The sequence below is a fragment of the Gopherus flavomarginatus genome, chromosome 7 (assembly GCF_025201925.1).
Source record: "Gopherus flavomarginatus isolate rGopFla2 chromosome 7, rGopFla2.mat.asm, whole genome shotgun sequence".
Lineage (NCBI taxonomy): Eukaryota > Metazoa > Chordata > Testudines > Testudinidae > Gopherus > Gopherus flavomarginatus.
This window is the reverse complement of record NC_066623.1, coordinates 10,176,151-10,197,160: the sequence shown is the minus strand read 5'-3', so window position 1 is coordinate 10,197,160 and position 21,010 is coordinate 10,176,151. Positions and strand designations below refer to the sequence as shown.

Sequence of the window (21,010 nt, the reverse complement as noted above, 5' to 3'; positions counted from 1 at the left end):
ATTCAATGGGATGGTGATAAAATGCCAAGACACATCTGTACATTATTATTCTTTGTTATGAGAATATAAAATCCAGGTGGAGAAGTGACTTCTTTATGTCTGCAGTCATTTTACAATGTTTGTATTAAATGAAGAAATTTGTGTCTAATTCAAAGGCACAATATCCTTTTTGTCAACATACAAGACTATTTTCTTCACGCAACTGAAATATGATGGAGTGATTCTAGTGGCTGCTGAAGAGATATGCTGTCCTCATAAAAATGTTAAAAGATTGTAGAAATGAGTCTTAACTCTCAACTCAAGTAAAGGTACAATAAAGGTGATATAAAGAGAGAACACAGCTTTGGCATTTATACTGGCAAATTCCAAATCCATCATTCTCCTCCTCAGGAACCTGGGAAACCACTTATACAGAGGAAAGACAGAAGCAGGCCAAGGACTGCTGAATGTATTGTGCTTCCTTTCTTGGAGACAAGAGCGCACTGTGGACCAGGAACAGATAAAGTACAGACACAAGATTTAAAACTTGTTCCCCTTTTAAAAAAGGAATCATTTCACATGCAGTAAAATACTGAAGTGTTTTTGACTTTCAAAGTGTTTTCTATCTTCTCAGTAGAAGTAAATACTTGGGGCCACTTGTTTTGCACACAACTTTTATTTTATTTTTTAAACATAGTGTGGTTCATCGGTAACATTCAGCTCCTGTTTGATATAAGGTTCACATACGTTGGTTTACTTTAAGATAAAGCCATGGGGCTTTATGGGAAGATGGGGGAAGATGAGGTGTATCTTATCCTTACAGAGGAAGGATGGTCCATTGGCGAGGGTGCTAGCCTGAGAGACTCAAATTCAATTTACTGCTCCCCCACCAACTTCCTGTGTGGCTTTGGGCAAGTCACTTAAAGTAAAAATTTCACAAGTGCCAACACTTTTTTTGGTAGCTTAGGCTCCTTAGGTGCATCAAACAAGAATCAGAGTGTCTGTGTTGCAATTATGCACTCGTGGCTGGCCCGTGTCAGCTGACTTGGGCTAAGGGCTGTTTAATTGTGAGATTGCTGGAGCCTGAATTCTGGGGCACTCCTTCCTTGCAGGGTCCCTGACCCCAGGCTCCAACTCGGGCCCGAACATCTAGCCTGAGTCAGCTGGCATGGGCCAGCCCCAGTTTTTGAATTGCAGTGTAGACATATCCTTAGAAACTTAGAAGCCTAAGTCTCATTGAAAGTCAATATATGTAGTCTCCTAAGGGCCAGACTTTTAAAGGAATTTAGGCACCTAAAGAGGCAAATAAGCATGTTATTGGGATTTCCAAAAGTGCCTTGGAGGGTCTCACTTCTATCAAAATCACTTAGATTTTTTTATTTTGTATTATATTTTAATAATTACAATAACACCGTGGGATACAAAATAAAAACATTGAAATGAAAAGGAATTTCAAAATGAAATATTGAAACACTTCATTCCAAAAACGTCAAAACAAAACATTTCAGCATTATCAGTTTTTTCCTTTTTGCCTCCAAAAAGAAATTTTGTCAAAATCAACACAATTTTGTAAAGCATTTCAATGTAAACAAGTACAGCGTAATCAATGTCTTATGTAGCCTACAGTGTCATACCCTGAGCTAAGTTCTGCCTTCCGTTATACTAGTATACTTTCACTGGAACTGTATAAGCCCTGTTTGAGGGAGAGCTGTTAGCAACCCCTATATTTAGGTTGTCTGAAACTTTCCATTTAAAAAGTGATTTTTTTCATTTTATTTTATTTTTGAGAAACTCTCACTCCGCCATTGTTTGTTAGCAGCAGGCCCTTGAAACTCAGCAGCATAAAAACCCTTGGGCTAGAGAAGTGCCCTGTATTTGTCCCATGAAATACCATTCAAGGTGAGCTGAGTTATAAGCTGTTAATTTCCTTTCCTGTTCCATTCCTCTGGAAAATTCTGGCAGTGCTACCAAAATAATAAGTGACGATATATATTCTAAGGAGCCTGCCTTACAAAGCTGTCAGAGCCCCATTGTGCTAGGCATTGCACAATGGGGACCCTGACTGGACCCTTTCAAAGCTACTACCATACAAATAAATAATGCTACTATACACTTCCCCATTTACTAATGGGCAAAAATCCAGTCTTTCTCAATAACCAAGTGCATTAGTCAGCCCTCGAGTTTTGTAAAAGAGTTTGTGACCAAAGTATGTGTGAGGAAACCAGTTTTCCCTTAGTTAGAAAACTATTCATTTCTCTGAAAATGTGACACTAGTGAAATACTAGTACACCTACACAGTGAGCGTGCTCATTCTTGGTCTCTCTTCATAGGGTGTTTGAACAGTTTGATCATTATTTTCTGTTCTTTTTGAATTAATGTGGTACTGTAATGACAACCCAGAAGATGGAGGTCCATTCTTCATCCACAGAACATGAATGGCATTGATGCTACCATGGCAGGATTTTCCTGCCAAAGTGCCTTGATCTTGTTCTGAAAGCATTACCTATAGAAAGGAGGAGATCTCTTTGGACTATTCTGTCTTGGTCCTGTTTGTTAGCCAGGAGCCAGCTAATGCTTCCATATGTTGGTAGTTGTCCACTCAGAATTAAACTCAGGCCACCAACTCATTTCTTCTGGAAATTTATATGATCAGTAATTAGTTAGATCTTCACCACATTTCATTCTCACGGTAGTTTTGGTACCTTAAGTGTGACTTTGCCTATTTTCACATGTGTGGGTTTGTTGTTACTTTAACCTCCAGTGTGAATTTCCTAGATATTTTTGTTTTTTTGGCAGCTCGTTTAACCTTTTGCAGCAAAGGAGTCTGGAGTCTGAATCTTTTTAAAAGACCTGCATAACCATATTCAGAAAGAACCTCACTGGTCTTATTGAAGAGGATGGCTGCGATTCTGTGGCCCGCATTATGCAGAGGTCAGACTAGATGATCATAATGGTCCCTTCTGACCTTAAAGTCTGAGTCTGAGTCTTCAGCAAAATTCTCAGGCTCATGATCCCATTACATTATATTCAGAAAGAGTTTTCTGTATAGTATTTTATGCAGCAATTTAGTAAATAATTTTTCATCTTTGGGGCTAAAAAAATCAAAGGATAAAGACGTTGCAATAGTATTAGCCCTTGTTTATACACAGTCTGAATTTATATGCATTTTATTTTCTTATTAATATTACGTTCATTTAGAAACAGGATTGAATTTGCTCTGGTAAAATCAAATATAATTACATAAAATCTTGATGTTGCTTATGTAATATTATTGATATCTTGACTATTTTGAACCAGTTCTGATATGATGGATGTTAATTCAAATGGAACGCATGTTGTCCATCAATATCATTTCCTGTTAAAATGGTGTTATAATTTCTCAGTTGTTTCTCTGAATCATCAAAGTCATCATATTGGGTAGCAAAATTATACAGCTAGTGAAAGCACAACAGGCCCATGTGCTTTGGTAAGCTGTTGTCTGAAAATTAAACCCCTATATTCTTGATTTACGCATTTTATATTACATGTCAAAGTCATTTATTAATTTCATGCCTTTATGTACCAGCCTATCACTAAGCGACTGAAAAAATCACACTATATTTCAGCATAGCTATGCACGAAAACCATCCACAGGTAAAACAGGTAACAAGATTTGGTCCAAATTCTCATCCTCTGCCCACCCTCACCTTCCCCCTGTCCCCCCAAAAAATGTCAAGCCAATGAAGTTTGTGCAGTGGCTTGGCAATAGAATCTTCCAGTGTCTGCTGCAGCCTCTCCAGAGCCTCCACTCCGTAGAAGTGGTACAGCCTGATAGGTGCTCCCTACCTGGGGATCTTGGCCAATATCATCCATAGACTCAAAATTTCAAACTGGTCATGTGCCCAGTAGAGCCAATCAAAGAACTGTTTTATTCCCCATGAAAAATTTCTAATGAAAATTTTTAGTTACTCATTTGTAATTTTTCCCAGGAAATTTCAAATGGGAAAAAAAATCAAATTATTACAAGTTATTATTGGGCTCAATGCAAGAGTAGCCAAGTGAAATTCTGTAGGCTGTGTTATACAGGAGATCAGCTAGATGATTCTTGAAAATCTAGGAATTGCAATTTGAACCGAAACTAAACTATTGTATCATATAATTTCCTCTTCCTTGCTTTGTGATTAATATTTGTGTTGATTTTCATAAAGAGACAGACTATGAAAAGAATGAAAAGGTAAATGACTTACAGCTTGTATATTTTTCTGAATATGGCATGCTTTACGGGATCGCCAATAGAATTATGCAATTTTACAGCTCATTAAAGCTGCAAAACAAAACAGTAAAAAACTAGACAATACTACATAGACATGTTATTGTGGGGGTTACAGTAATAAAATAGGAGAAGATATACATAAATAGGGAGGGGAGGGAAGGAGGGGACCCAATGAAGAGGCAAAGGGAGGGGTGCTAGGTGAAATGGAAATCTGGCATTCTTTGAGCCCTCTCAATGTTTTTTATCCAAATGTGTCTAGAAACAGGTTCCACATTTCTTCAAATTAATACGTATCATTTTATTTCTAAATTTCCCATCGAAAAATTTAGTTGAAAACAACATTCTCCTGTGGTGGGGGTGGGGTTGATGAAACCCCATTTTTCTACAGGGAAATTTTTCACTCAGAAAATTTCAACTAGCTGTATTTTCTGACCTTCTCACAGACTGTTCCCAATCATACTCTTCTGTGCTACCGTGGAGGAAACTGCTATGCATCAAATCCTCTGTGGTGCACAGAGGATACAGCGTCCCCCACCCAAGATGCATGGCTAAACCCATTTGACCTATCCCTTATGCAGCAGAACTGTAGGAGTTCCATTTGGGCAGTATATGCCTCTATGTAATGAAGTTGAGCCAATGTGTGATACCACAGTGACATACTATTAACTCTTTAAACCATTAAAAATTTGATAGGCATTATAATTTGGCAATATTAAGACGTTGACTTAATCCTATAAAACACTCACCCATTTGCACCCTAGTTCAGCAATATAAAGGAAGTGATGGTATATTTCCACAACAGTATGCAGTGGTTTGTATCTAAGTCCCCAAGAATTGGGTAGAAGGTTCCCACTTTTTTCTAGTTGTATTTGAGTGTTGAAATTTTCTTGTAGATACTCTGACATTTTACACCCAAGAAGGAATTTCTAGGTTGCTTCCCTATTCCTAATTGTTTCTTCTAATGTTTTGAAGTAGATCCTTTCAACTGTGAATGTTAAAGCAGGATTAGAGTTAGTTAAATTTATTCAAAAAGGGCTTCGTTTGCTTTGGCCTTTGGCGTTCCCAACACATTCATTCATCAGCAGGATTATTGGCATAGCAAAATATGGTCCCAGTGTGTGTATGTGTGTTCCCTTCCATTGAATAGAGATTTGCGGTCTGTCAATGTATGGCAGCCAGTGTTCTTGACTAAGTTTTTAATTTATTTGTTTTGACATTTGATGTGGTGTTAGGGGTTATAGGACTGAAAAGCATCCAGAAATGTTGTGTTCAGTGTCTCCAAAAATCTCTATAGTAAAATGCACTCTTATTTTTGGAGGGTATGTATCATTTTTAGGAAGTGAGGGGGTTACCTACACTTCAGCACAAGCACAAGAAGAATTTGATATAACCAATTCAAAATTTCAGCTACTGCTGTATGGCTGGCCTACTGACTAAAGTGAATTTAACTCATCTCAGATAGAGTGACATTATATGCTGTTGTTTCTGACAAAACCATACACTCCTCTACAGCCTTTTAAATAATATAATCACTTTTTAAACTTGAATTGGCTCCCACAACTGAGAGCGTTGCAGTCGTGTACTGTGAACTGAGCCATGAATGAAGAAACTAGCACAACAAATTTCCCGCATATATCTGCTGCTTCAATTGTGCATGTTAAACAAATTGTTATTAAAACTGGTAAGTTGCATTCTCTCTTTGAAAGAATAATACCCTATTGTTAATGCTCACATTTATTAAATAGCATTCTGTTTGAGAGAGTAAATTTGTTTCAAACATCAAAAGAAAGTGAGCCTTCAAAGGAATACGCTCATTGTGGAAAATGAACTGTCTGAAAGGAGTAGAAGGAAATTCTACTGCTATGCAGTATGTAAATAAAATAACTCAAACCTAAATCACTGATAGTCATTAGTAGGGCCCTACCAAATTCACAGTCCATTCTGGTCATTTCACAGCCATAGGATTTGAAAATTAGTCAGTTTCACATTTCCAGGTGTTTACATCTGAAATGTCATGGTATTGTAAATGTGGGATTCTTGACCTAAAAGCGGATGGGAGGGAGGATTATGGAATTTCACCCTCACTTCTGGGCCAGCTTTAGAGGCCAGCTTCAGTCGCAGTTGTGGAGGTGGGTGTGATCTCCCCCGTGCTGCTGGGAGCCCCCTAGCTGGGGGCTCCTAGCTTCTAGTCCTGGCCGGGCTGGGGAGGGACAGGACTTGCTCTTCCCCTGCACAGCCACTCTCCAGGGGAGATAAGACCCACCTCTGGATACCTCCCCCTTCTGCAGGAAGCTACGCAGCTGGGCAGCAGCCCCAGAGCTTCCTGCAGCAGGGGGAGGTACTTGGAGGTGGGTCTGATTCCCCCCAGAGGGCAGCCACACAGGGGAAAAGCAAATCCCGTCCCTCTACAGCCCAAAGACTAGCAGCTGGAGTTGGGGGAATGAATGGTAGGAGTCCCTGGCCGGGGCGCCCCCAGGCTTACCCCTGTCCTGTCCCTCCAATAGCTGGATTTCACAGGGGAGTGTTTATTTCACAATCTGCAACACGTTTTTCACAGCCATGAATTTGGCAGGGCCCTAGTTATTCAAGTGAATAGCCTAATGGTCTGATTCTGCTTTCACACACACAAATTGCCACTGACTTCAAGTTTGCTGCACAGAGAGCAGAATTTAGCCTCAAGGCTGTGTGTGTTCCCTTTATTCTCACTAAGCTGGTGGGAAAGGCCACTAGACTCAGAGTTACTGAAATGACTTGAAATGGACAAAATCCATTACTTTTTTGAGTGGGGATGGGGGGTAGAAAATATTATTAGCACCAGACAAAATCTTTCTTCAGCCACTGACCCCAAAATATGAACTCTGACAGGGACAAATTAGGAGTTATAAATGGTGTGATCAGTGAGGCCATGCAAACAGGTAAAAGCAAACACCTGACTCCTGGAGCTTGTCGATCTTACAAGGTTGTCTCAAGAAAAGCATGAATTTAATTTGCGCGTGTGGATCAAATTCAGATCTTTAATACCCAGGAGTCAGTGCCTCAGGATCATCAGGTTTGTCAGGCCCCAATCGAGGAAAGCATTTAAGCACATGCTTAACTTCAAGTATCTGAGTAGTCCATTGAAATTATCCACAGACATGCTTAAGTGCTTTGCTTGAAACGTCATTGATGTCAGTGGGACTAACTCACATGCTTGAAATTAAGCATGTGGTAAAGGGCTTTGCTAGAATGGACCCTAAGGCCCTGATCCTGCAAACACTTCTGCAGCTATTCAACATTACTACCATAAGTAGCCCCATCTGCACTGCTCATGTCATAAAGTTAATCCTTTCTTTGTAAACGTTTGCAGGATTTGGGTCTGAATGATGACATAATGGTAGAACTGGATTATGAAAAATAATGTAGCATCAGAATTCATAAATAACAAATTCAGAATGTGTTAATATTCAGTTGTAGTTCATGCATTCAATTTATTCCCATAATAGTCATTAATTCAACTGTTCAGTGAGAAATGTGGCAAATACGACAGGAAGCTTTCTGTGGGTGTTCAAAAAGTAGCCTTCTTAACCCCCCTGAGATAATATGAATGTCATATATGAGATAACATCCCCAAATAGACGGGCATAAGGGAAGAAAATCTTTTTCTCTCAGGTTCTGTATTCTGACAGATCATATTTTGACTCTGAGTTTGTATGCTCCCAGAATTGTGCAGGACACATAGATAAAGGTAAATGAACACGCTTTCCTGTCATAATGAAAAGACACAAATCTTTGTAATGGAAACAGCTCCAGAAAGTAAAATATTCGTGATACGTTAGAGGCAAATAGAGCACAATAAATGCTGCTTACTTTTGTATAGAAAAGGCTAATGGCCAGCATCATTTTACCAAATCACGAATTTGATTGAATATTAATTTGTACACGACTAATAAGTTATATACTAATCTTAACTACTTTCAATTCATGTAATCTTGGATTACAAACTGTAAACTAAAAATATACTTTCACTCAGCTGCTTGCTGAGAAATTGAAATTGAAAGTACTGTACACATTGATTTTAGTCAGAAATCTCTAACAGACCGTAAAGATTGTTTCTTCATCTTGGCTATTCAGGGATGAAGTTATCAATATAAAAATTTAAAAAAAACCCACAACAACATAAGACAAACCTAGTTAATGCACGGTGAGCCAAATTCTGATGTTCTCCTCCTGTCAAAACTCTTCCTGGCTTCATTTACCTCACTAAGAATTGAGGTGAATCTTAAGGATTTGTTACCAGATTTGTAAAGGTACTTAGGCATCTAAATACTTTTTAAAATCTGGCCCTTGGCCTGTCTTTAAGTTTTAAGGCTAAAATTTTCCATGGGAGCGGGATGCCTGACTCTCTTAGGCACCTTTGAAAATAGCCTAAATCTGTAACTTTAAGTGAGTAGGAAGATAGTATTACCTGAAAACCATCCTTCCTCTCTAGATGGGACTGATTACTAGTCTTTTTTGTCATCCGTTTAGATACTGTACATTTGAGGGGCCCAATGGTTCCCTTTGTATCAACAATTCCATTTATAGATTGTTTAGTCTTTTTTTATTATTTATTTAAACAAAACAGGATTTGTAGTTTGGTCACTAGTCGTTTCTGTGATTTCTTAGACCAGGACAGAATTTGTGGGGTAGTCTTAGGGAAATGGGACTAAAACAAATGGCAGCTACCTATAATGTATAGAAATGAGCTTGGACCAGATGTACTTTAGTTTTAGCTTTTGCAAAACCATTATCATCATGGATTTGCCTTTCCAAAGACCAAGCCAAGATCACTTTTGGTTTTGGAGCCATATCTCACAAGAAACAGTATAAGACTCCCGCAGACAGCCACGATAAGAAAGGGTATTTATTTAAGTTTCTTAAGTTAGAATTATTTTAAATGTATCTATCCATTGCCTTAAGCACAATACCCAACATCTACAAAATCCAGACATATACAATTGGGATCATTGTGTACCACCACGCACAACTCAGCCATGATGAGATTCTTCCCTCTGATCCACTCCCACCTATTCAGTCCAACATCCCCTCGTAAATGTACATATATGTGCACTGGAAGAGCTTGGATAAATAGATGGGCTTTTCAGTGTGCCCTAAAGGTCAATCAAACTTGAGCTTTGATGGACCAGAGTTAATGGGAATTCCAAAGTCAAGTACCCCTAATCAAAAAATCCTCTCTAAACCTGGAGTTTGGCAGCTCAAGCACCTCAAGTGACCTTGGCTAGCACAACACAGGAGAGAGGTGGTCTCTAAAGCAGACTGGTCCTAAGTGCATTAGAGCTTCAAAGTTTACAATCAAAACCTTGGATAGCACCTGAAAGAGAATCAGAAGCTATTCCCAACTGGCCAACACAAGTGGAAGTGGCCACTAAGTAAGCAGAGCTGACATATTCTGCACTAGTTGACGGTGCGACTCCAAGCAGAGTGTATTATACTCATCCAGCCTTGATTCCAATGTGATTTCTAAGAAGCTCTAGACACATTAATGGGATAAAGGGAGGAGTAGGATCAAACGTGTGTGAATTAATTGCAGCCAGAGAGAAGGTGGAAAAGAGCAAAGTTGAAGAATGCAGCATAGCAAGGAATGAGACGCAGTTACTCAGCCTGAATCAGAACTAGTTCAGCCTGGAGACTGGCAGATAGCGTGGAAGCTGCTCAAAGGAGAGCAGAGTGCATGGGCTGTTCATCTTCCATTACTGCTCTGCGCATGGCTTCTCACATCAATGACGAGGAGACTATTTAAGGGTGCAGAATACACAGGACATGTCCACACACAAAGGGCAACTGGACATTGCCGAACAAGGCACTAGATTTGTGTTCCCAGAGTGTGAGTCCAAGCGTACACGCCATACAGATCCCCGCTGCTGTGACAGTTGGATGAGTCATGAGATAGAGTCTCTGGATATGCATTCATATGAATGGGTTCCATACCATGCAAACACCAAACAGAGCCTTGTGTGAAGGACAACTGAATGTTACCCAGATGGTACTGTGTATGTGTACAGTGGGTGCCCTTGACATCTTGATATTTATTCTTCTCTCAGTTAAATTTATCGCATCGTTTTCAGTGTCACTCACCACTCCAAACAGAAGGGATACATCAAAGAGTGCAGCACACGTACATACCATGGTGCAGGAAAACCAGGATTTTAATTGTGCCAACTGATTGAAAGACAATATGTAAATGGGGTGGAAGCCCTTTGTCAGGGAAAGGGACCCTAGTTCAACTGGTAATCAGTATCAACGTGGAGGAAAGGGACAGGTTGATTTTTAAAGTTGAGATGCTCCATTGAATCCATCCTGTTTTCACTTTATAAATCTGACCACTGCTTGCTGTGGCGGTCTAGGTTGAAGATCACCGTGATGATACATGGAGGGCCCTGTCTAGTCACTGCAGGGTACAGTATAACTCTTCCTGCTGTGAGTGCCCATGCAGAGGCTTCAGTAGGCAGCTCCCTGCTGGCAGAAGGTCAGGAAGAAAGTCCTTTCTTGCACCTTTAGTTCTCTTTCTCCTCAGACCCTCCAACTTTTCTGTGGATCAGGGTGTTGTCTGGAGAGAGCTGGACAATGGAATTCCTCCTGCTGCTGTGTCTAACTTCTTGTGTGTCTGTGCTGGGGCTGCAGTGTACAGCTTCCTCCACAGAAAACTTTTTCCCTTCCTTCCTTCTCTGTCACTCTGCACCTTCTATCTCTCCCCCAAATTTTCTCCCCCTTCCAAGGGGTTTAAAGAGTGCTCTCCTAGGCAACATACTCTGCTCCTGCTTCTATCCCAGCCCCGTAGCTGCTGCCACTGCACAATCTACTGCTTCCTGCAAAAGTGACAGTAGCCTCTAATGGGTCCAAAAGCTTGCTAGATTTTCTCATGAGATTTGGGCCATCTTGTCTGGAGCTGGATTTTTCTTCCCCAGCCACAAAGATTTGGATCCATGGCCAGTCAGATTTGGATGTAGGGCTTCAGAACCTAAAGCTCAGTAATCTCTGGGTGCTTGCATCAGAGGATTTAGCTCGTTAGTAATAGTGACTCTGGCATGTAAAATTGAATGCACTCATCAAGAGATGAAAGTTGCCCTATATATTGAGGGCTTCTTCAAGATTACAGGGGAATGCTGACTTTGATCACCAACTCCTATTTTTGTAGTTTTATGACATGGTGATGGGGTTCTTTCTGTGGACACTTACTTCTAGGGTGACCAGACAGCAAATGTGAAAAATCGGGACAGGGGGTGGAGGGTAATAGGAGCCTATATAAGAAAAAGACCCAAAAATCGGGACTGTCCCTATAAAATCAGGACATCTGGTGAGCCTACTTACTTCCTAATAGCACAATTTATCACTGTGACAAAGGTTAGAATAGAAGAAAACTTGAGCTGAAATGAAAGAATAGAATTTTTATTATGTTAACAACTGAATGTAACATTACATCAGAGTTTGTATGGTGTAGCAAATTGCAATCTGTAGTGAAATTGCTTTAAAAATGTATCCATATATATTTTTCTAGAAGTGTGATAAAGTCATTCAGTGGTACTTTGAAATGCATTTGTAGCTAAACTGCTCGATGATATACCTTATAGTATGCTGTAAGGACCACATAGTCGGATGATGGTTATTTTTCTTCGTGTTTGCAATGAGGTCAGTGTCTTTTGCTAGTAAATATTTTGATGCTTGAAAGAGAAGAACTTATCTGTATGGTGAACATGGCTTGTGGTTAATGAAAAAAAGCATATTATTAACTTACTGCTGTATGCTAATGATAATAGCACCATAACAATGTGTTTTCAATAGATTTAATATAATGCATGAAAATACTGGTCAGGCTTGGAAATACACAGTGTTATGGTGATGTGGGCTCTTCAAGGATAGTGGGGGATTATGAGGGGCATTCTAGAGAGCCTTCTCCAAACAAACATTTTTAATGATGAAAGAATACTTGAGTTGCTGCTGATTCATTTGTTGTGTTGTAGTGAATAGAGTGGAGTCGCATACTGGATTTTCATAACATGAATCCAAAGTTTCACACCTGATTTTGCATCCACACTAGTAAGCCGACTTTTGAATGCACCTTTACAGTATACACACACATTAATCACGCATTTGCACTCCCACATGACTGAAAAGCCATCTGTCTAGCCGCATGCACAAGAAATGCCATTTGGGGGGGATTCCCACATGTGGGAGGTAGCATGCAAAGATAGGTAGAGAACTGGGTCTCTGGTTTCTAAAAATCAGACCCTGAAAGCTGAAAGTGAATTAGAAAAAAATCAATTATTATTAAGAGCTAAATTCAAGCTACACACCAAGATGGAGTCCTGGCCTCTGTTTTACAAGAATGCCATTCCAAAAGAATACTGAGTGACATCATTTATAACCAATCAAATACAAGACAGAACCATTATGCTACTCTGATTGGCAGAACATGCCCTGAGGCCAGGACCCTGACTTTCAGCACTGCTGAAAAATGGTATTTCTTTTTTGGGTGCCACATAGTCTACACTACCTACTGGTAATGTAAATTATTATAATACTCAAGATATTTCATTATAATAGGAAAGTAAAGCTATTGGTCTACATTTTTAGCAATTAATTCCATTTATTGGGTGTTCATTTTATCTTTTTGAGACAGATGTTAAAATCCAAAGATTTCGTACACATTTTTAAAATGCTGTAACTGAGACTCCTATGGTTTTGGGAAAGGTACTTGTATAGAAAGTTTATAAAATTATATAAAGGAAAGGAAGGATGACAGTGGTACAATCTCTCTAGATTGTTCTAAATTCTTTAGGAATGTTCTTGATCCAAAAATAACATACATTGCAAAGCTGATGTGAAGGGAACAAAGAAGGGAAGATGGAAGCTGATGTCACTACATGTGCAGAGCAAAAATTGGTTGAGTGATCTTAATTTCATGGTCATACTTTCAAATCTTTAATGTAAACTGCAAACATTTCTTTAGGGATTTTTGCCTATAAGTTGTTGTTAAACACTCTCATCCTGAACTCCATCTTAACAGTTGTATTTAAGAAGTTTCTCATAGTTTAACATTTTCTGGAAAGTTAAAACACTTAAAATCAACACTGCCATGGACTGACTTAATATATGACTTTGTGTAAGTCATTTAACTTCTCTGGGGCAGATTTAGGAAACATGTCTTCCATTTCATGAACACAAAGTTTGCAGGCAGAATTTGTCATTTAGATGTGCATTTACCTGATTTGCAAGTGCAATCAGGTACATAGACGCCTAAAAAACTGTCGGTTACACATAAGCAATTTCTTGTTGGCACAAACATAGGGACCCATATAAGCCAGGGCTGAAAATCAGGTCTTCTGTGTCACCATTTCTCCAAGTACAAGATGGAGATGATGATAATTATATTTTCTTGCCACATAGGAATGTTGCAAAGGATTAGCTATGTTACATTTGTAAATAAGGTTTTTTGAAGTAATAAAGTCATTAATTTAACAGTATAGTATATTAATTATAGACTAAAAGAGAGCTATGTAGGCATTGTAGAGTGTATGCTTTAATTTTCCATATTATGAGGGTATAGCTAGGAGCTACATTTAATTTTCAGGGTTTTTTAAATGAATACAGTAAATAAACAAGATTTGATTGACTAAGAGAAGTTCTTGTGCTCTTGTTTTTCACACTGATACCCCAAGACTGGTATTTTTTGTTTTACAGCCTTTGGCAAAAGAAAGGAAATCTGGCCCCGAAACATTGGATTGGACCGGCCAGTTTAGTCAAGTGCAAGCCATGTCCAGTGATGCATGCCAGCCCTGTCTGTGGCTCTGATGGACATACTTACACTTCCAAGGTAAATTCACTTTACAGTCAGAAATTCTGTCTACAAGGGCTGCCCAGGTTGTAATGTGGAGAGGTTCTAGTTGTAGCAAACAAATTGTATTAAAACAGTTTGTAGAAACCAGTGCTAAGGCTTCATATTTCTGTATATTAAAAAAATGCTGATGATTTATTTTATAATTATTTGTGGAAACACCAATGTGTAATTGAAAATACCCATTTCTGGAACCTCAGAGTCTATATTACCTTATATTTGCTCTTTCCCCTGCTGCTCTGGATTCTTTCATTCATTGCATAGTTAGATAACGAAACCCTTGGTATAGTTCTCACTGCCAGCTTTGTCCTCAGAACAGCAATGTCATTCTGAGATGGATTTCCTGTTGCGGGGATAACATATTACAGTTCACTTAAGTCATAGTTTTAACATTCCTCTGTTCCATTAATAGCATACATTACAGCTGAGAAAAATCGTATTCTCAGAACCCAGCAGGTGTAAATTGGCCCAGTGTTATATTGACAATATGATTGCCTTAAGGCTTGATTCAATAAAGGAAACCAGCTCCACAACCATGTTTAATTCAGCAGTCCAAATTGCATGCTGTTGGTATTAAGCCTTCCGTGTTTGTACAATGCAGCGCTCTATATTTATATATCATGCTCCTCACATGGGGAATTATGTCTCGGGAATGCTTCTAACATCTTTAGGGATAGATTCTTCTCTGCTAACAGCCAAAATAAGGCTTGACAGCCAGTAAAACTACCTTTAAAAGTTTCAAGATGGCCTGAAAGATGTAGGAAAATAAAATGATCAGTAGCAGAAAATTCTGGAACGTATCAGAGGAGAGCAAGGCATGGTAGTTTGGGCCAGTAATACTAATTCTTGTGCTCTTGCTGCCTCTGCAGGTAAAATACTCCATCCTTAAATACAGATAGATACAGACATTAGCACTTGGCTGTGGCTCATCCATTTAAACTCCTGTTTTACTTGAGCAAAAAGATCCCTGTAGCCAACAGAAAAAAATAGCAGAAACTTTCCTTTCTGTCTTGACCCGCATCCATGTACTAGTAAAGAATGAATGCTATGAACTGTCTACTGAACATGTCACGTTTAATGATGGTCTAATATCTATTATCCTCCTTAAGTTTGTGCATCATGAACGACAACCAATACAGTATTTTCTCATCATCATTGTTTGGCCTCGGGCAAACCTTGAGCTGGTTTTGAAATTGCAGTCAGATGACCGAAATACATTTGTACTGCTTCCTGCCCTGTCCCAGTTATGACTCTTTGTCCCCAGATAACCATACATGATTCCCTGATTTCTCCTTTCCCCTCCACCCCAGCTTCCTGCCTCCCAAAACAAGTTTTCGTGTTACTTTGATGTTTATCTTTCCCTCTTCCTCTCCTCTTAGCCCTTTGGAACATGATCAGATAGAACAAATTGGTTAGTCCCTAGTAAGTGGTTTTCATTGTATATTCAGTCATATTATTTCACTGGCTCAGCATAACTGCATCACTCAGCCTAAGGACTGGATCTCTTAGCTGACCCCCTCTGATTATTTTTCTGTTGTTAACGCCAAATATTTTTTTATCCAAAACCACTGATGTTATAAATTCATCAAAGTTTTGTGACTAAGCTGTGAGCCTAAGGGTTGTAATGAAGGTATTAAATGACTCCAATTGTTGAATGTTCTTCTCTGGAAGACATACCTCTCGCTAGTCTCCTTCTGTTATGAGTGATATGCATCGGACTTGTGAATAAGCAACCTTGGCTCATCTTTATCTATTATCTGTTTATATATAAACTGCTCAAGTCCCTGGAGTTGTAAGATATGCAGCTACATTTTTGTCAGGCTTTTCAAATGCACCAGCTACTGTGCAGTGTAGCATGAATCACTGCTTAAAAGTTTTCCAATTATTGTCAATATTACCTACCATTTGCTGGGGAACAGTAGGTTTTGATTGCTTTCATTGTAGTGTAGCATAGAAGTCTTATCTTTTTCTCTTGTTGCACATTTGTAGTTGCTTTTCTTTAGATCTCCTTTGGATTGAAGCCTCTCCTGGCACCATGTAATGATCAGTAATCCCTGAACAGCCATGTCAGCCCCAGCAGCCAAATGCTTGACCTTTATTAAACAAGTAACAGATCCGTTGTAGTAGTAATTTTCTGCAATAGCTCTTTGCAGTATGTTGTAACATTATATAGCAGTAATACCTCTTGCAATACCGTGCATACCATTACAATAACCAGTAGAGCACTGTGGTTTCCTACCTTCACTAAAAGTGTCCCCATAAAAGCTCTGCTCAGTTGCCTTTCTAGCAAGAGCTACCTTTTGGCAGGTTAATTTTAGATCTGGTTGAAAATAGGAATTTCCATCCTGTAAAATGGTGAAATGTTTCTTGGTACAGAAAGAGATGAAAAAAATTGATTCGGAAATGTTGAAATAGTTCAACATTAATCTTTGTGCCCCATATCTGCTACCATGCCTCATGAGAGATGTAGTTCTGATGCCTCATGTCCTCATTGTTCTCTATGTGCTGAGTTCCCTGGCCAGACTACATTGCCCATGATTTACCTCAGTAATTCACTCAGAGCAGAGACCCTGGCACATCATGGGAGATATAGTCCAGAGAGGACTTGTATGCCCCATGTCAGTTTCCGCACGGCACAGCTGCAGCTCAAACAAAAACAGATCAACATTGAACCAAACCAAACAAAACGTTTCCATTTGACCCAAAAGGAAATGTTTTATATAGATTTTCCCAAAAGAAAATCAAAAAATTCTGCAAAATCATAATTTTCCCATAGAAAATTTGTTTTGCTGAAACTACATTTTCTGTTTAAAAAAATCCATAGAAAATACCCAACCAGCTCTACTGTTAAGGAAGAGATCGAAGATCATTTGCCCAGAGCCCCCAAAAAGAATTCTTCCAATCAAGACTGTCTTTCTAAAAATATAGCTCAAACAGGAGTTATGAGTTTGATGCAGGAATTAGTGGGTGATGTTCTCTGATCTGTGGAATGCAGAAGTTCAAACTAGATTATCATAGTGGTCTCTGCTGACTTTAAAATTTAAAGATAGACTGGGAGCCATTGCAATTCTAGAGAAAACCCCTGGGTGATCCCTCGTTTCATATTATAGTCACAGAACCTCTCTCTAAAGCACAATGGATCTTGGAATTATGGCTCGATTTTCAAAAGCACTGATCACGGTCAACTCTCTCATTACCTTTAATAGAATGTCTGGGTACTCAGTACCTCTGAAAATCAGGCCATTAATTAAGAGCAATGCCTGCTGTCAGCCACTAGAACCATCAGTGAGTTAGATGGATGTTTTCTTTAGTGTTCCCACAGCTTAGTTTGAAGGGTCTGAATTGCAGAATCCTGTTTCACAGAGTAGGCTCTGTCTTAGGGTTTTATACTGTAGCCCATCACTGTAGTATCTGAGCATCTTCCATGTAAAATCACTAGCACTAGTGAAGTCCTTAATGGACTTCATGGAGTCTCTGGCACATTTCCCTTTACAGTGTCTGAACTCTCTGTTTGGAGTAGGGTGTTTGGTTTTGATTTTTTAAAAAACATTAGTGTACTTTTGGTTTTTTTTCTTTGTTTTGTTTCAGGTTTGGGGTTTTTTTTATTGGGTGGGAAAGAGACTGTGAGTACCATTTTTATGGTAGAAAGGCCTTTTCAAAGAGGAAAGTTTTGCAGCATTTCCTAAAGACTTGCCTAATCTCCCCTGGAAGTTTGTTGAATAGCTGGAATGCATTCCCATTAGTTTTCCCAGGTTCCTTTATATTTTTTCTTTTTTGATAACTAGCAGAGAAATTTGTATATATTTTTTCTCGCTTTCTAAAGTATCCAGTTCTTAGGGTACATATTTTAAAGCGCATAAATTAAATAAGCATGAGTGAAGTCATTTCAATTTTTAATTCCTCTTAGTTACTCATAGTTTGGAGATTATCCTGTACTCAGTCCACAGAGATTGAGTGGTTTCATTTTGAAATAAATTGGCTATAGACCTCTTTACCTCCCACTTCCTCTGTGTCGCAACTCTGGCAAGTTAAAAGGTTTTAGTGATACACCACTACCTCGATATAATGCCACCCAATATAACACGAATTTGGATATAATGCAGTAAAGCAGTGCTCGGGGGGGGAGGGCTTCGCTGCACACTCCAGTGGATCAAAGCGAGTTTGATATAACACGGTTTCACCTATAATGTGGTAAGATTTTTTGGCTCCCAAGGACAGCGTTATATCGAGGTAGAGGTGTACTCCATTGGGAGCCTCGCAATGGCATCTGCTTCCTAAAATAGTCACAGTTGCCACATAAATTCTGCTGTTGAGGCTAGAATGCAGGAGCTAATTCATGGCATTGTCTTTCTGATGGCATGACTTCTGTGGCAAAAAGCCATTCAAATATCAGACTTTTTAGGCCCTTGATATCTTGAGGCTAGCAACTGCAGAACATCACTGAAGAGAGAAGAATTTCACAGCACAGGAAGACAAGTGTTTTCTGTGAGTAGCAGTTGACAGGATTTAGCATCTGCCATCAAACAGAAGCTTCTGTAGAATCATATAGCGCCACTCAAATCAGCTCCCACGTTTGCTTTCTTAAATAGCTGTTGCATATTAGCAAATTGTACATTAGGGCTCAACTCTAAGGAAAAAATTAAAGTTGACAAGTCTAATGCATAGACATTTTACTGTAATGCACTTGTCGCATGTCAGAATCAGGTGCTTTTATAGGTTTGGCCTTTATTTCAGCTCTTCGCCATTACAGATTATTTTATTTTCAGCATAATCTTAATCATTTCAAATGACTGCTACAAAACTAAAGGTCAAGCTTAAATGTTCTAACAAATAAAATGTTTATTGTAAGTAACTATCAGGGTTTTTTTACATCTCTGATGAATTAAGAAGACGGTTGGAGCTACTTTCCTAGAACTCCCCAGGGGGCTTCAGGGCAATGTTTTCTCTCCTTTCTCCGATAACCCTTCTGACCATGTAGTTCTAAAACCACAGTGCTCTTCTTTGGTTCTTTCCTTTCCAGTGCAGTATTATTGGTGAATATTACTACAGGTAGTGTGGATAATGTAGTGTGGGCCATGCAAATAAATACCCCTTCATGTAAGCTGGACATGTAGCATTTTGCTTTGTATTTGTGCATGTGCGTGCATCTCATGGGCACACATGCGGTCCTCCCCTTCACAAACTAGTTTGCAGAAGTACAATGTCCTGTAGGAGGAGATATGGCAAATGAGAAAGTTGCTTTCAAGTTCATATCTAAAAGACAGAGGCCAACAACTACTTTGGGGACAAAGTCATTTAAAATGAATATGTAAATCGATCATCTATTCTGATAAACCATACACAAAAAGCAATTTAGAGAAGTTATATAGTTTGTAGTTGACCTATATTTGTCAGTGTTGGAATCTATCCTGGTTGAGTTTGTAAGTCTTCCCCTTCAGAATACAGTGGATTCTCTGGGACAGGACACAATTTTTGTGCATAGGGCTATTTATCTATCCACTGTGTCTTGAGACAGCTCCATCAAAGCACTTCACCGCGGAATGAGGCTATCAGCAAAGACTCTGGGGACATGGGGACATGATAGCAGTTTTCAGGTATCTAAAAGGGTGTCATCAGGAGCCGGGAGAAAACTTGTTCACCTTAGCCTCCAATGATAGAACAAGAAGCAATGGGCTTAAACTGCAGCAAGGGAGATTTAGGTTGGACATTAGGAAAAAGTTCCTAACTGTCAGGGTAGTTAAACACTGGAATAGATTGCCTAGGGAAGTTGTGGAATCTCCATCTCTGGAGATATTTAAGAGTAGGTTAGATAAATTTCTATTAGGGATGGTCTAGACAGTATTTGGTCCTGCCATGAGGGCAGGGGACTGGACTCGATGACCTCTCGAGGTCCCTTCCAGTCCTAGAGTCTATGAGTCTATGAGTCTGTTCAGTGATGTTTGCATGGGGGCTTGTAGGTACCTTGACTCTGAACTGGGGACTGTTGGGGTGGGAGGAGGGTAATGAATTAAAAGGAAATGATGTTCAAGAAAAGCTGCAGCATCCCCTCCCATATTTGCATGAGGAGTAGGAGTGATGTCACCAATTTGCTCTTCCCCAGTTAGAGCATGACTGCTCAGAAAATAATATCCTGACATTAATTTTCCATCCAGCAATTTCTCAGGCATGAACCTCCTTTTATGGAGACTTTCCTTGAGTTTCTGCACAGCTATGCTGGCATACCTTCAAGGTTTGGGATGTCTCAGGCAGAAATAGGACAACAGTATTTGGTTTGATGGATAGTGACCTTGGACTTAAGTATTTCAGAGAGCTCATGGCGGGGTAGGGTTGGTGGAGTTGTCCTTACTTTGTAAAAGTGTCAAGGAGCTTTTGGGCACTGACTTCCAATACAGTCACTTAAAAATGTAGGGGGGGAGTTAATGTATGCTATTATTAACCGTTGTTAGTCATTCTTGAAAGGGTAATGAAATCTTCCATTCTTACAAACTGGATGACAAAATAATTGAAAGCATTATCACCATATTGTCTTGTATTACATGATAATACTTAGAACTTTGCTAGCCCTTTACACTCTTCAAAGTGCTGTACCAATAGCTACTACTTCATGTAGGAATCAAACTGAATAGCCCCCATTGGAAAGAAAATATTTTGCTTAAGTTAATGACAGTGCCGGTGATTCGTGGAATTGACTGTACATATCCACATTGAGGGATAGTTGTAAAGAGCTGATCCAAGGAAACATAATAAGTTTTGTTGGGTCTACAAATCCAGGGGCTAGGCTGCATATTCTTGAGCACCATCTTCTGGCACTTTATATGTGAAGTATTTACATATATATCAACATCTCTGATTACATGATTGGCTAATGGTAACTGAAACTGAGGCTATTATGGACAATGAGGGTAAAA

General features: G+C 39.2%; 1 protein-coding gene across 1 annotated transcript in view; it reads left to right on the top strand.

Moving 5' to 3' along the window:
• SPOCK1 (SPARC (osteonectin), cwcv and kazal like domains proteoglycan 1) overlaps positions 1 to 21,010 on the top strand; it is a 505,769-nt gene that overhangs the window by 324,855 nt on the left and 159,904 nt on the right. Inside the window, exon 5 of the mRNA XM_050962256.1 lies at positions 13,949 to 14,081. Within this exon, the coding sequence (XP_050818213.1) occupies positions 13,949 to 14,081 (133 nt within the window). The remainder of the gene's footprint in view (positions 1 to 13,948; positions 14,082 to 21,010) is intronic.